The sequence below is a fragment of the Pempheris klunzingeri genome, chromosome 9 (genome assembly GCF_042242105.1).
Source record: "Pempheris klunzingeri isolate RE-2024b chromosome 9, fPemKlu1.hap1, whole genome shotgun sequence".
Classification (NCBI taxonomy): Eukaryota; Metazoa; Chordata; class Actinopteri; order Acropomatiformes; family Pempheridae; genus Pempheris; species Pempheris klunzingeri.
In genome coordinates this window covers 22,361,825-22,378,965 of record NC_092020.1, presented here as the reverse complement: position 1 = coordinate 22,378,965, position 17,141 = coordinate 22,361,825, and the positions used below count along the sequence as shown (strand labels likewise).

At 38.6% G+C, this 17,141-nt stretch overlaps 1 protein-coding gene across 2 annotated transcripts in view; it reads left to right on the top strand.

Annotated features, from left to right (window-relative positions):
- The window catches only part of ldb2a (LIM domain binding 2a), an 86,381-nt gene that overhangs the window by 51,331 nt on the left and 17,909 nt on the right, over nucleotides 1-17,141 (top strand). For both annotated transcript variants that reach the window (XM_070836552.1, XM_070836551.1), the window contains exons 3-4: nucleotides 3,304-3,476; nucleotides 13,382-13,504. In XM_070836552.1, the coding sequence (XP_070692653.1) occupies nucleotides 3,304-3,476; nucleotides 13,382-13,504 (296 nt within the window). The remainder of the gene's footprint in view (nucleotides 1-3,303; nucleotides 3,477-13,381; nucleotides 13,505-17,141) is intronic.

The window sequence follows — 17,141 nt, the reverse complement described above, 5'->3', positions numbered from 1 at the left end:
ATTGATAATCGTGAAGTCGTTTTGGTTCATAATTTCAGCAAAAAATTCAGTTGTTCCAGTTTCTGAAATTTGAATATTTACTTATTTCTTTTAATCTCTTGTAATAGCAAGTTCAATATCTTTTTGGTTTTGGATTGTTGGGTGAACAAAAGAAGACACTGAAAATCATCATTCTGAACTCAGCGAAACTGTGACGGGAATTTTTCACTCAGAAGAATATTTTTCTAGAAAAAAGTGACAATATCTTTTGGGGTTTTTAAAATTGAGATTGGAGTTGGAGACTGGGTTTGTGGTGCACGCTGTAGTTGATTGCTCAGCTGTTCGGCTTAAACACCTCAAGTAGAGTTATGATAGAAGGACTTCTAATATATAAAGAACTGGACTTCCTGTATGCTGGTCTGGTGGATAGAAGACGTGTAGCAGGATTTCAGGTTCTTAGTGGAGAGGCAGAGTGGGATTTTCACCAGTGTTGCAGAGGTAGAAAAGCTCTGAGACAAAAGAAGCCCTAAGCTGTAAATCTGAAGTAAAGGTACGATGGTGGTGTTGTTAAAGACAGTGTTTTGTTTTGTCAAAGAAGGTTTCAAAACCCTTGATGAGGAAGCTCCCGTGCGAAATTTAACTTTTATTTTACTTTAGGCTATTAACAAAATGTACTGTCAATATTTTCATAATCTTAAGTTTAAATCTGGGAAGCAAAGGCATTTCGGGACATGATTTCATACTATAAAATACATCCAAGTATTCAGGAATCCATATCTTGCATGCAATCACAGTGCATCCATAATGTAATGGGAATTGTAAGCCTCTCTCTCTCTGTATCATCCATTCTTCTCCTTGAAGCCAGCTAACACAGAGGAGATAGAAACCAGACGAAGCCTGAGGGCTATAAAACACTGAAGACACTTTCTCCCTCCCTGACTCCTCCTCCAGTTTTCATCATGCAGCCTGTTCATTGTCTCTTTAGGCTTCTGCAAAAAGTTTGCACTGCAGAAGTTGTCCATCTTAATAATGCAGTTTAATACTAAACTTAGTCATGGAATCATATTATTCTGAAAAATATGTGAAAATACTCTCCTCTTTGCTGTGCCGTCTCACGCATATCAGGAATATTCAAAAGCGAGTGGGTTATATGAGCTGTCATCTCTTGGAAGAAGTGGACTATAGGAGGCCCAAATTCATGATATTGTCGGTTCTTTCAGGAAAATCTTTAATCTTCAGATGTGCAGGAAAAAGCTGAATTTACCTGCCTGCTGTTTCGGGGGATAATCAGACTCAATCTAAGAATAAAGGATTTAAGCATTCATTCGATGGGGAACAGGTTTTCTGACGGCTGCCTAGTGTTCGGTACTTAGTCAAACAGTAGTTGCAGGAAAATCCAATAGTTTAATTGCATTGAGAATCTTGATTTATAAATTGACCACAATCAGCAGGACGGCTGCTGCTCGATATTTAGCTGTGAGTTCATTCAGATTTCTCATGATTACTAGAGCCCTGCTAAAAATATTGGAAATGATTTTTGTGTTATTGTTATGCACTTATTGTTTAGTCCCATTAGAGGGCTTTTCAGCTTTTAATGAGACTTGATAAGGGAAGCGTATGCATGAATGCACGCACTGTATTTTTGAATGTGAACATTTTTTGTATACATTTTAAGGAATTAGTTGCAGGGAGCTCAGCAGGGTAAACATTCAGCAGAGTCCAACATTGGCACTATTACAGTCAACCAGCTTTAATAAGTACTGAGGTTAAAGTCAAATCAACAGACAAGAGACTTAACAATCTTTCCCGTGTTCCTATAATGGTTTTGTACGGTAAGAAAGGGGTCAGACAGGAAAAGCAGAACATCTTTACTCTCAAATATTTAATCAATTTCATTCATTTGAACATGTGATCAGTTTCTGCCTCTTCCAAGGAGCTTCTGACAGCCAGCGAAATGTTTATTTTGATTAATGAATCTACAGCAGATGTCCTTATCAAGCCATTTCTTCATTATTATGCTTGTCTCTTATCACACTTTTTTGATTTGCATTTTGTTGTCTTTAATCTTTTATTTGCATCACCTTGAATTTACTTGATTACATATATTGTTTTTAATTAAATACATTCATGTAAAAATCTGTGCTTTTTATAATTAATTATGATCTAATATTTGTTGTCAGTGCCACATTGTGTTTAGAAAATAAGAGAAACATATATTTTGTATTATTATTAGTGGTATTAACAGTTGTATTGGTATTATTTGGTGTTCATTGTGTCATCACTTCGGTACCTTTGGTAGTCCTAAAAGTTGGCACTGACCGCTTGAATTGTTCTCTTCTTCATTCAGTCTTTGATCAGACGGTTTCTGATTTTGATCATAAGAAAGTATTTTCTTTAGTAGTTCTATGACTGCTTGTGTTCAGACAACATTTAACATTTGAGAAGTTTGGCGTCTTTGGTTAAAATAAACCAAAGGTTTTTATAGAAAATCATGGTCATGTTCCTCAAACTAAATGAAGAGTTTGACATTATATATACTTTTTATAACTCCCTTGCTGAAAGTTAGATGAGAATACTCTCCTTAAGTATTAAGCAAGAGTCAGGAGGTGATTAGCTCAGCTTAGCGTGAAGACTTGAAGAAGTGGGACACAGCTAGCCTGGCTCCAAAGTTACTCCTGTTACTCGTTGTAAAGCTGATTTACTAATTAACATGTTGCGTCTTCTTTGTTTAACCTATCCACCAACCAGAATGGAAAATTCATTCAATCATTTTCATTTTCATTTCCTCTTAAACATTTTGGTTTAAGAGGAGATGAACTGCGGAGAGAGCCAGTCTAGTCAGGATAGCCATTCCTAGTAATTATGCAATATTAAGCTAATCGCCTCCAGGCTCCAGCTCCATGCTTAACGCACAGACATGAGAGTGGTGTCAATCATCTCCTCTAACTCTCAGCAAGACAGACCATTTTCCAAAATGTTGAACTACTCTATTAATGTATGCAAAAGAAGTATTTTTTTATTACTATAACTGGAGCGTTGGGATCGTATCAGCACTTGTGTTTTCACACAATAACCAGCCCTAAATCATTCAAGTAGCAGTTCAGCCTGGAGTTCAATGCCGTATATAATAGTAGTAGTTTTACTGGTAGTAGCCTTGAAATTGTACAGTACCTATTGTAGTAGTAATAGGCCTAATACTGGTATCATCACTATAGTCTATTAGTGATACTTTGTAAGTGGATCCTCAGTCCTCTCTTATCCAAGCCCACTGTCTTCTCTGCTTCTATATTTAGCAGCTCTGCCCTCTCTTTTGTCTCCCTGCAGCGATTGGCCGGACGTTGATTCCCCGTTATTTCAGCACGGTGTTCGAGGGTGGGGTCACCGAGCTCCACTACATCCTCAAACACTCCAAGGAGTCCTTCCACAACTCCTGCATCACCCTGGACTGTGATCAGTGCACCATGGTCACCCAGCACGGGAAGCCAATGTTTACAAAGGTAACACCTGACCCCTGAGCTCCGCTCCCCATGAATAATTGATCACAAGCTATGATAATGGACTAGATGAGGTGTTTAACTGGTTAAAGATCAAATCCATTCACACCCTTTGATTCTTTTTTCCTCTCTGTTTCATTTTTTTCCCTGTGCTATGACGCTGTACCTGCTGGCCTTACTGTCAAAAATGGGAAGGTCTTTCTCTTTTGCAAAAACTATTCTTAAAATGAATAAACTAACACCAGTTTGACTGATATTCCCCAAAGTGCACAATAAAAAAACAACAACATGATTTAGGAAAGTTTAAAAAAAAAAACTAAGATATTTTATCAGAACAAAGTAACACCAGTTTGATTGATACTCCCTGGTATGCACACGGAAAAAAAAAAACATGATTTGGGATTATAAATACAAACAAAGATACCTGTTTTTGCAAAAGAAAAAGAATAATGCATCAATAATTCATGCGGCAAATGAGAGGCATTTGTTGAATGAATGATAACATTATGTAGTTTCGATGTTGTCCATCCCTGATGCCTGATTTCTGAAGTAAAATGTAGTTGTACTCTTAATGAAAAACATTTCATTAACATCACTAGGCACACTAGGAAGGAATCTGATTGATAACAGCAAGCAAAACCTGTTTCGAGGTTTATTCAGGTGCCTAACTATTATTTTAGCACAGGCTTGAAGAATTTGTGAACCTGTCCTTTAATATTACACTACGCAAAACAGCATAAATGCAATCATTCTGACTCGAGCACTGAAATGCACCCAACCTGTACTTTCCTCAAGGATTCATGCAGGAAAATGTCCCACATCTTCGTGTTCACCCTCTTTACTTATCAGCACTTTGGCCTTCTCCCCCAAGACCCCCAAATCCATTGGCATGTTAAAGATTTCAACAGAATCTTAAGCCCCTATGGACTCCAAAAAAGCAAAGCTAGTGAGACGTGAATAAGATCTTAAAAAAAGTATATTGTATTTTGCAGTATAAGTGAAGCACAGACAGAAGCAAGGAAAGCAGAGGAAACACAAATTGCGCAGGTGAGATAATCCAAACCTGACACAGAGGTCTTCCGAAAGTACTAAAGCTGAGCTCATCTGCTTTTGTCTTTGGGGAGAGAATCCCCCTGTGAGCCGGAGTGAATATCTGCTTCACCGCAGTCTGATCCAGATGGCTAGCTGACTCTTAGTGGTCTTCTGCTGACTGTCTAAATGAATCTGAGGCCAGATACCTTGTCAGCGCAGAGCAGGCGAGCTAAAGGGAATCCATGTTCTTTGTACCATGAACCCTGAGCTACAGCACCAGACCGGATTGTTCTGACATTAAACAGCTATACACCCTCTTGTTTTCAGGACTTGACAGTATGCACCCACTCTCGAGTGTGTGCAAGTGTGTGTGTAGTGTGCAGAGTCTGAAATTAACTTTTTGGCTGACCTGCCACAGACTTGGAGACTAAAAAGTGAATTAAAAAAAATCACTGCAAAAGAAAAAAAAAAAAAAAAAGAACTCAATTTTATTATTAGATCTAAAAATCTTATTTTTTAAAAGAAATGAACAAGATGTGCCAGTGGGCTGGAATTTCCAATACAAATGAACTAGTGAACTGAAATTGTGAATGTATTGACATTAAGGCGGTGTTTTGCCTTTTCTAGTCTTGTTTCTAAATATTGTCTGAATTCTTCCTCCTTTTCAGGCTGAATCAGAATTTATTTTAGTGATAAGGGGCCTGAACAATATTAGATTTTTGAAGCTGACATCAATATTGATATTCGAGATCTTGTAAATTCTGATTATTACCAATTAGCTGATATTCTTTTTTTCACATAAACACATACTGTAGCCTAAACGAAGTAGCATGCACCTATGTTATATATAAGGTATACACTGTGCCTAAGAAGCCTTTAAAGCCTTTATCTTTAGCACATCTGCGTTTTAATGCTTTCTTACTTATCAGCAGATATACTGTATATAGTACACTGATACTGATGGTATATCTAATTGGCTAATATTGACTTACATATTGGCCCCGCTAATTTACAGTTGGGGTTCTACTTTACATTTACTCTACACTGCAACGTTATTCATAAAATACACATTAGATTTATTGATTGAAACCACTAATGAATCATAGAGATACTTAGATATGTAGTTAGTTAGTCAGTCAGTTTTAGATGACTCAGATTTCTTCTCCCTGTGGAATCCTTGTTGCTGCTCTGACTATTGAGAGAGTGAAGCCTGTTTGTTTCAGATTATAAATATAAACTATAAAACCAATTATAGATTATCACCAATATATTACCACTTGTGAGCTAAGTGTTTCTGATTAAATACCTCTGTGATATGATTGTGGTTTGATAATTGTGTGAATGAATGAATAGTGTTTGCACGAAGAGTTTGGAGATTTGTAAATAACTTCATGTTCGCATTTTTCACGTAACATGCATCTTACCTGTATTACTGTAGATCAAGAAACATGTTGCAACACCTCACGTTTTGATGTGAATCTTTAAGGAAATGTTGACCTCATTTGCATATGAAAAAGTTTCTGAGCAGTGTAGTGCCAGATTTCATTTTACATACCGAAGACAAATCTCAGACGTGACGGGTGTTTACCTCCGTCCCAGTGTCTCTGTGAGTGTATGTTAGTGTGTATCTACATACGTGACCGCCTACATGAGGTTTCATGAGGGGGTGAAGGGGGTTTCATGAGGTCAATAACACTTTCTCTGCACAGTTGGAGGTAAGATGAATTTGTATTCATGTGGTGTGTGAAAGGGGGGTTGGGGGGGCTCTTTGTGCTTTCATATTGGTAAATGAGTATGAAACGTCCCCAATAACGCACACAGGAAATGTCTTTTTATGCTGCTCTTGTTTGCTTTTTGTAAACAAGGCTTCCCAAAAGGAACAAAAAAAAAAAACAACCCCAACATAATATATTACCAGCGTCCGATATTAGCTGTACAGAACAGAAACAGAACGGCCCAGGCCCGGTCAACAAAAAGCTAAATTTGATACTCGCAGCGCTGCTCTCTTTTCATCTTCACCTAAATTGGATGAGAAGAATTAATTCATTAGAAAAAAAAAAAAAAGAATTCCAATAACTGAGCGTGTTCTCCCTGAGCTCCCAGCAGCAGCAGCAGCGAGCCTGCAGCTCTGGAGGCCCGAATCTCAATCAGCTCTGCCTCGCCTCGCTTTCCTCAACCACCACCACCACCACCACCACCACCCTCCCTCCCCCACATACACTCCCCCTCCACCACCTCTCCCCCCTCTTTTCCTCCTCCTCCTCTCTCTCATCCCGCTGCCTGACTCGCTCGCTCATTCTCCCCTCGCTCTCTACTCCACCGCTCTCTCTCTCATCCACCCTCCTCCTCTTCTTCTTCTCAACCCCCCCCCTGCACCCTCAACGCGCAGACACACACACACGCACACGCTCACACACACACACACACACACACACACACACACACACACACACACACACACACTCACACTCACACACACACGCATCCTTCATCCCTAGAGAAATCATCCCCAGCTCCCAACTCGCTCTCTTGCTCTCCTACTCTCTCTCCCTCTCTCTCTCTCTCCGTCTCTCTCTCTCTCCCTGCCTGTATCTGTCTCTTTCTTTGCTTCTCTCTCCCCCTTCAAAATTTATAATTCAGATTCGGTGTATTGGCATGGCCATATTTAAAGAATAACTCTGGTTTTATGCAATGGATCATATTTGTGTAGTTTTAGGCATCATTCCTCTCAGTAATCACAACACTGTAGTCACCAAGTTAATTGCTGAGATCTGAGGCACTGAAAAGACACCACACACAAACTATTACCCAAACTGTCATCATCGCCGTTAATCACAGGCTGGTTCGACAGTGACCTGCTGTTCTTGCCATAATTGTGCATGCAAACTTTTCCTGTTTAATAAGTAATTATTACCATCATTTCCTGTGCACAAGCTTTTGGTTTTACCCTCAGATGAGGTGGTTCCGATGCTTGGTTATTAAAGTTTTTCTGAATAGGGCGGCCTTCCTCCTTATAGGTTTTTTTTTTTTTTTAAACGTTATCAGCGTTCTTCTATCACTTGCTGTGTGCCATGTTCCACAAAACATTCATCTTTACCATGAAACCATGTCTGCATATTTAATAGGATTTATGAAGCAGTCTTTATTCACCATTATTTCTGCATTGATGTATTTGAAATTATGAATAGAATTGTGGTCTATGCTATAATGTGTATCGAAACATTATAAAAAAATAACATTTAAAAAAACAGAGATGAACAAATCTTAAGGCTTCCTTGGCCCATCCTCAGTGCATCCACTTTGGGAACCACTGGTTGATAATTTGGCTAAACGGTGGCCTTGGTTACAGTATATTTCATTATCTCACCTTTTCTGACTTTATAGTTGTAATATCACCATGTTTCCAGATCTTACTAATAGAAAGGATCATGAAAAGTATCCTTTACACACAGTATTGCCGAAGCAGGTTGCACATGTTTTTTTCCTCCTAGAAATATAACAAAAAGTGTACAAAATAAGTAAAAGAGGAATATAAAAGGAACATAAATGTAGAGATACAGTGTAGTTTGACCAGTCAATGTAATGGTTATGGTGAGCAACATAGAAGAGAAGGAAATGAAGTCAACAGAAGCAGATTCTGAGGGCGCTGAGCCCAGTTTCACGCGTGGTGCTCTCACTATCAGACACACTAACGAATGGGCGTGGATAGCAGGGTGCAGGAGTGGGTGGTGCTACCCAGGTGCTGGAGTACAGACAGGAGTGTGTGAGGCTTCGCAGGTCGGCGAGGTGTTGACAAGGTGACACAGAGTGGCAATTTGACCAAAAGCCCCAACCTCCCACCCGCCCCCGGTATCCCAGCACCTCTATTCACTACCCAGCAGGCTTTGCTTTTCCTGGCTGGTGTGTGTTAGCACCAAGGGCACGGCCCTTGTTACCGGTGCCCAGTTGGGGGTTTCTGCATGCTGGGAGGTGAGCAAAGAGCAAAAGGCGAGTTCATGACACAGTGATCTCAGCTCAAGTGAATTTAATTCCCTGAGTGGATTTTTTTTTTTTTTTTGTGGGGGGGGGGGAAATTTCCTAGTGGATATTCTGGCAACTATGTGTGTTTTCTGAGCTTTGCTGTGTAGTAACTTCTCCAAATTTCAGGCATATTTGAGTGGTCACACTACTATAATTTTGTTCTAATTGTAGGAACTAGAATCTAGAATATCTTCATGTTATCATTGCAGCAATCTAACATCATGCATAACAATACCTACCATTATTGCAAGGTATGCAAAAATCAAAGAAGCGATTCAATACTGTGCCTTAATATGAAAGTCAACAGAGGAGCTGAAGGTTATTAATTGGAGATGTACAGCACTCATGACTTCTTCTGGTGAATATGAAATGGATGAGAGTTAACTAAGAAAGGCTCGTCCATAGCAACAAGCTGCTGACATTCCTCTTCATACTGTGGATTAACATGTTCCTGTAACTTGAAGTAGGTCTTGACATTTTACCAACACTTTTCTCACCATGGGTGTTGTTATGATTATGTTACAAGAGGGGACCTACACTGATGGCTGACTAACACCCTCCTCTCTGCTTATTTTTAGTTAATGTATGTTGCTTTTGTCCTATTTTTTGTCATCTCAGGTTTTCTTTTTTTACTCATCTTTTTATGTTTATATTGTATTTGCATTTAAGTACTGAATGTTTGTGTCAGATGTTCCTGTGAATTGACCCCTTTGTGATTAGCAGCCCATAAAAAGCTGGTTTATGGCCATAAGGTAGTGACTTTCTAGCGACATTTTTACATTTTGCACAGGCTGTGTGCAGGAATCCACTTGTTCATTCAATTCTATTCGGATATGTACATGTCTGACAGACATCCAATAGCTTATGTCCTAGTCATTTTCTTAAGATTAGATTTTTTGACAGTTTAACCTTTATTGACAGAAAACTGTAGAGACAATCAAGAAATCCAATTATGTACTATTGATATGTTTGAAATATATTCTGCAGTATATAAACACACCATAGATATCCTAAAAATATCTTTGTTAAATATATGAGAGCTGCGGAATTAGGTTCCCAGTTGTAAGTTGATTGCTTGGTGAGGGAACTTATTTAAAAAGTCTTGTAGCACACACATCTTAATATACTTTAGCAATTAACTGATCAATCGCTTGGTCTATAAAATGTCAGAAAACAGAAGAAACTTCCTCCAAAAGTTCCCAGGAGCTAAGTTAATATATTCTAATTGTTCTAATGGATTGTTCAGGTACCTGTTATTAAAAGAAAACAGGCAAATATTCACATGTGAGAAGCTGCAACCATTGACATTTTCCTGAAATTACAAATTAAGCGATTCATCAATGATCAAAGTTCTTTCCAGATTGATTAATTGACTCATCTCATCAGCTCTAAACACAACAAAGTTACAGTTGCACACCTTGATTATACATACATTAACCATAAATACAAAAATATGCTGTAATTGCCAAGCTCTTGACTTTATACTTACCCATATAGAGGGTCACGTTCAGTTGCACTATTATAAAACCTGTCAGCAGCTTGTTACTATAATTGAGCATATTTAGTCAACTTTGGTCCCATTAATATTCCCCAGAAGCAGTCATGACTGCTCATAATAATCGATTTAATGACCTTCAGCTCCTCTGTTGTTAATTGATTGTCATGTTAGGGTACAGTATTGAATAGTGTCTTAGCAGCAGGATGCTGTTATTCCTTCTTACTCTTTTGAGACGGAGATCCCCTGATCTCAGCCCCGTTGTGTGGAAGATTTATGACCCTGCTCTTAAATCAATGGGGACTCTCTGTGAGGGGCTGTGCCGTTTAATGGGCCACTTTTTAATTCAAGGGATTTTCCTTCCTAGTTTTCATACGGGAACACTGTTTAGCTAAAAATATTAGATTTTAACCAATCCTTTCTCAGTACGGAGAGATAAATAGCTTTGTATGATTGAATCTACTCTGGAATTGGTGGAAAAGTTGGTGGTTGATGTGCCTCTGCACCAGTGCCACTAAGACCAATTCCTGCTCATTTATTGCGCTTGGCAATTAAAGTGATTCTTATTCTGGTTCTGATTTAACTGGTTTGCCAAGTCGGTTACAGAGAAACAGAAAGCTTGCAGAAAGAAACAAGTGCAATAGTGGAGGCAATGCTAAATACACAGTTGGCACTATGGAAAAAGAAATCAATAGTGCGGTGTTGTTTCACTGTAGGCTACAGCAACTGGAAAGCATCACAAGACAGTGGCTCACTAGTAAACACAATTCAAGTTATTTCACTGCTGGTGGGTAAACACCATAAATCTACAAAAAGTGTACTTTCAGGAATGATGTACAGAATTACTTATTTCCTCATACATGCTAAGTATTTGGTCTTTTAATAGGTTTCAGTGGCCAAAGGGCATGAAACTCATCCACTCTCATAATGACTACGATGCATTTCATTTCAAAGGAGAAAGAGAAAAACACCAAAGTCGCACTTGTTTGTTTCTTTTTCACCTTTAAACAGCAGTTTGATGACTAGTGGATTAATTACAACATTTGCTCTTATAATTCAGCATGGACTGAGAACCCGAGGGTCAAGTGATGATAATTTTGAAGTCAAAAGTTAAATAATAATGCATACAGCTTACAATATGCAAATGTGATTTCTTGTTTTTAATCTTCACTGCACTTTCCTTTACAAAATAATTAATTCATACTATGTGGTTTTAAGGCTTTTTTCAGTTAAAACTCTAAAAGTCACGTCTGCATTTTGCAGCTGACGTGAAAACATGTATCTCCAAGAAAAACAGGCCTGTGTTCAACTTTGTGATGATACATATTTCAGATAATCCAGTGGGTTTTTAAATTGTTTATTTAATTTAAGAAGTAGAGGGATTCTCTCAACCCATTAAGGAACACTTCAGTCCTTGAGTTTGTCTTCAAAATGAAAAATCACCATATTTGGAGATACGTGACTTTCACTGGACAGTGATCATTCACACCCACAGTTTGGGCTGTTGGGAAGGTGTTGTTTTAAATTTTGGGGTGTTACAAGTCACGTCGCACCCTTCCTCTCACGCTGAACTCTGACGTCAGCTGTTGGACAAACGGCTGCTGGAATTAGACTAAATAAAAAAAAGTAAAATAAAGACCATTTTCATTGTCCATTAAACACCAAGGATTATTTCCAAACATTGCTTTAGTCTAATCCACACTTATCTGGCTCAGACAAGCCCATTATCCAACTGCGCAGATCCCTAACGTGTTTGCACGTAAAACCACTGTATCAGCAATGAATTGTGTCAGTTATTGAATGGGAGTGTTAATTTCCAAAATGCTTATATCTATTTTAAGAATAAATAAAAGTATACCCCAACATTTTCTCATTCAGTTCCATAAGAAAAGACAATACTTTATTTACCGCTTGGAGGAAATGTACAGTATGTGTTACACCAGCAGCACGGAGACACATTACATACATTTCGTGTCATATAAATGAAATCAAAATAGAATGTTAAAGACGTTAGAGAGATATGACATTAAAAATCTGCATTTAATATATACATTACAATCCCCTTGTTAAAGTTAATTGTGCAAATATTTATTTATTTATTTAAGAATAAAAGAGATGTGTGATTCAGGTGTATTGTTGTAAAGTGCTTGTTAGAATGCACCACAGTAAAGCAAAATATGTAGTGGTCCAAAGATGTTGTAAAATAAAAGTCTTTCAAAACTTTCTTTCATTCTGATCAGGCATTTTTAATAATAGATGTCACTTTTTTTTTTTCCAAATATGAGATACTATTTAATTATGGAGGAAAACTCTCTCTATATGTACTTATTGTAATCTCAGTTGGTTGAATAACTCAGGAAACGCACCGGTGCACAAAGCCTGAGAACATTATACAGTATCCACATTTTCAGTCAAGACAGCAGAGAAACAGCTCTGCATTCAGGGGTTTTTGGAGCAGTCGGGCTTCTATTTATTCTTTTTTTTTTTTTTTTTTTTTTTGTGTGTGTGTTGGAGTTAGCGGTGAAGCACGTGACCAGCAGGGGTAGGTGGGTGGGTGGGAAGTGGGGAATGAGGGTGAGAAGGGAGGGAAGGGGATGGGTTGGGGGGGGGGGTTGCAGTGCAGTCTGGCCGCTAGCCTCTTTCTTGCTGATCCTCAGGAGACCATCTGCGCTGGGGGCATTGATTAGAGTGTGTCTGGTGGGATTACATCTTTGCCGTTGCCATGCCAACTAATCAGCTGATTTTTTTTCCCCCCCTTCTCTCTGTCTGTCTCTCCATTTCTCTCTCTCTCTCTCTCTCTCTCTCTCTCTCTCTCTTTCCTCTCTCTCCCTGGTTGTCACAGCAACAAAATACGGGAGAAGCGCAAGGGCCCCGGCAAGCGCTGAATTCAGCTAAAGGGGCGAAAAAATGTTTTTTTTTTCTTCCCCTCGCTGTTTCTCTCTCTGTCTTCCTCCCTCTCTCCCTCTCTCTCTCCTCCTAATTGGCAACTCTCTCTGACCTGAAGTTCTTTTGTCTCTGGTGTAAACACACCCCTCTCCAGATTACATTTATTTTCACATTTTAGAAATAGCTGGATGGTTGAGAGGCCCAAGGACAGATGCTCTGAATGAGGGAAGCGAGCAGAGTAAATATTGGGAGCATAATAGCTCGCTCCATGCTACAAAGTCCTTGAACAAATTCCAAAACTTCCAGCGTTTTTTTTTTTTTTATCAAAATCACGCCTGGCCAATAAACACTGATTTCTGTTTTGTCTGCGTCCAAATCAGCTGATGGCCGTCTGCCAGCTGATTTAAGATTTTTGAAACAGATATCAGGCTGAGGAGAAATGTAAAGTAACACTAACTATGTGATCTTTGTCCAGGTTTGTACAGAGGGTCGTTTGATACTGGAGTTTGCCTTTGATGATCTGATGAGGATCAAGACGTGGCACTTTACCATCCGGCAGTACCGAGAGCTCATCCCCCGCAGCATCCTGGCCATGCACGTGAGTGTGACATCATTAACGCGCGACAAAATAACACCCCGCATCTGCCCGTTTTAGGTGTCACTTTTTGAATCCTAACGAGGATCTCTGCAATCCACCAGGACACTTTTTAGAAGCTATTCATGAGCATATGAAATTTAAACGCCAACAAAGCAGTTTGGACGGATTTTTGCAAACCAATTTATTTGCAGACATCAAAGGCCACAGAGGATAAAAAAGACCCTTGTCTGAAGAGGGAGAGAGAGAGAGAGAGGGAGAGAGGGAGAGAGAGAGAGAAAAAAACAAGGTCGAATGAATAATCTGCTTAATTCCACTAAGTGTAACATACATTTAGTCACTGGAGCTGTGGAGTGTAGCTGGAGCTAGCAGAAGGTCTTCTATTTTCAAATAATTCTGAAGTGAAACTGTACGATACGGCACTGCTGTCAAAGAAACACAACAGTTTTTTTAATGAACAAAATAAGCTGAATTATATAGAACCAAAACATACATCACTTATACTAATGCAGTCCTGAAATATATGCTGCTTTCATAAAAATGACTGAAACATCTCTCAGTATAACGTATCATACTTCAAAAGCACTCCGAAATTATCATAAAGTTTATTTAAAACAGCTTCAACAAAACCTGAACATTATAACCCTCATGAATGTATAGAATTCATTGCAGGACTTTTGTATTAGACTTTTGTATTAGTTTTAGCTATATGTACCTTGGAAATTTGCAATTGAGTGTACATTGACATTGGGCCCAGTGCTATACAGTGGTGATTATGTGTTTCAAAGGTTCCAATAGTTGTAAAACTCTGTTAAGCCTCTTTCGAACATGTTCTGCTTCACGTAGATTTTACATGTTGGTCTCATGTCTGAAAGAGCGCCACTTTTATTTAAAAGACATACATACATACTAACATTCCCACAACACTGCACACGGCACAAGTCTGACTTGAAAGCTGTGAGATTAACATAAAAAGTACAGCAACTCAGTGACTGGCTGAAATCTCTGTAATTAATTGTAATAAGTTTCATCTCCCATGCTCAAAGTAAATAAATTCACCTTAATAAACTATAAACTACTTTGAATGAGCCGATCCTACGTTGTTAAGGAGAATCTTTGAATGTCAGATAAGTTTGTAGTTTTTTATTTCCCTCGCAGTGCGATCAGGACATTATAAATTTAAAGAAAATCTCATACAAGCACAATAATTAGACTGGCTGCCTCCTTCTTTATATCCTCAACTTTTAACTTAAATGAATGTCCAGCTAAGTGCTTTACAATACAAATTCCCAGCGTCATTCTGTACTGGTGCGCTGTCAGACTTTAGGAAACAGGCAGCAGAATTCTCTGCCTAATAACTGATGGAATTGGTATGAAAATGTATTAGCTAGTTCACTAGAAGAGGGGTAGAGCATTCATTACGCTCAGCATCGTCATTAATTAAAGCTCCTGTGAGAGAAACAGACAACACTTTTCCTCCTTCGTATTATCAAGCTTCGTACAGCAGTGATGACGCCTGCACTGTGACGTACAAGGTCACAAGTATTGCGCCGGGCTCTTTCCATAAACGCCCTGTCATGTTTTAAAAAGACCGAAGGAAACATTTACATTAAAATCACCTTGCTCTGAATGACAAGAGCCATTAAGTTAACGCATAGATTAAGCCAGCAATGTTACGTATTCCTTGTCTGAAAAGGGCTTTGGTAAGAAAATGACAAAAAAAACCCATAAATTATTTATCATGCTCTTACATGGCTTTCTCTTTTCAGCAGTGATATGCGGCACAGTTGATATATATGCAGCTCCTCCCATTTGCTTTATAAATAAAACAAGATTCTCTCCCAGTATTTTCTGTTTACCCCCTCGGACCTCAAGGTGTGTGTGCGTGAGAGGCAGCTTTGCCTGTATAGCCAGCTTATTTTTTGGCCAAATCTTCATATGAATTTCACTCAGCAATAAATTGGCCCCTCTGGGTACTCACACTAATTCCTGGAGAGTGGGATATTGTGGGGTATTGTGCGTCCTGGCCAGATCTTCAGTGATTTGTGTGTGTGAGTTCGCTCGTTTGATCGCTGCCTGGACTAATGAAAGCAGATACAGACACATGGGAGTCAGAATAGGAAAGTTGAAACTGCAGATACAAGTACAAATGTAGCCACTGTGGAAAGCCCGGTTTTTGATACGAGCTGAACCACTGCTGCATTTTCTTTTCTTGGCAATGACTCATGAGGATCTGTGTGGACAAGAAATATAGTTTGCTCTTATTTTAGTTCTCAGAGGTTTATAAGGAAACGGCCTGTAATTGATATTAATCATTATTTAAAGATATTAAGAGGTCTGTCCGGTGATGGAAAGAGCATCAAAAATGAATCTGTCTTCAGTAAAGCACTTTAGAAATAGAGCAACATGGTGTTAATACTGACTTTACTTATTGTAAAAAAAAAAAAAGTAGCTTGTTTTAACTCAATTTAGTTACAATTACTGAGAAACATATGACGAAGACAAGACAGCAGAGTGGGTGCTTTTATGGAATAAAGAATATTTTGAGTAGATGTCGAGATTGATTAATCACTACGAAAGGTAATCTCCAATGGCTGTTTTAGATTTTGTTGTAATTTTGTTTACGTCCATAAAAATGTGAAATTAATTAGCGTTTCATAACTTCTCAAATAAAAGCTCGCCCATGTACAGCTAAGCTTCACAATGAAAGTCGCTGCAGCTGTCAATACAGTTCTGCAAATGTGTGCAAAACCATCACAGCCAAGTGATGAAGCCAAAGCCAAAGTTCTGCAGTTCTCCTAACGCCCACTAGATGCTGACTTCAGAGACAGAGAAAGGTGATTTTTTTCAATAAGACATTTGGGTGTCATTATTTTTTTGAGTATTTTTTACTTTTGTTATGACTTTAATAGTGTTTGTTCCATTACAGAGGCCATAAGATTTTTGTATTCAGATCCTTTACTCAGCTAAAAGTAACAGCGTCTCACATTCATAATCAGAAAGTACAGAAATATATGCAGAAAAATGTACTTACAGTGTTAAAAGTGTAAGTACACACTATGCTGAACGGGCCGATCCACAGTGTTTTATTGTTTTACAACGTTTTATCAGTTATCAACATCGCAATTAAGTGTTTTATATAATGTTATGATGTTGCATAATATCATCTTATAATAAAGCACAAAAAACATTGTGCTGTCATGTTTTTACCATCTCTACACTAGTTATGTGCAGTGGGGTAAAAAGTGCAATAGTTGTGCCTTTGAATTGTGAAGGAGTAGAAGTATAAAGCTGCAACAACACGGAGTACAAGTATCTCAAAACTCCACTTGAGTGCGCTCCTTGAGTAAATGTACTTTACGCTGCGGCACCTTGTTTCAGGGCCAGAAGAAAAACACCAAGACGATGAACAAAATACACACCAATAAAACACTATGGAGGCATCATCTCAGGTGATGTGTCCGATGTTTTCCCTCCCAAACATCTGCTACCAAACACAAACAAACACACACCCACACATGCAATATGCATTCCCCCGTACACACAAAAGGTACAGCAGTGGAGGATTCGAGCTTTTGTCCACAGATACATTAAAATTGAATGCATATAGATACATTAAATAAATAAGAAATGGCAAATA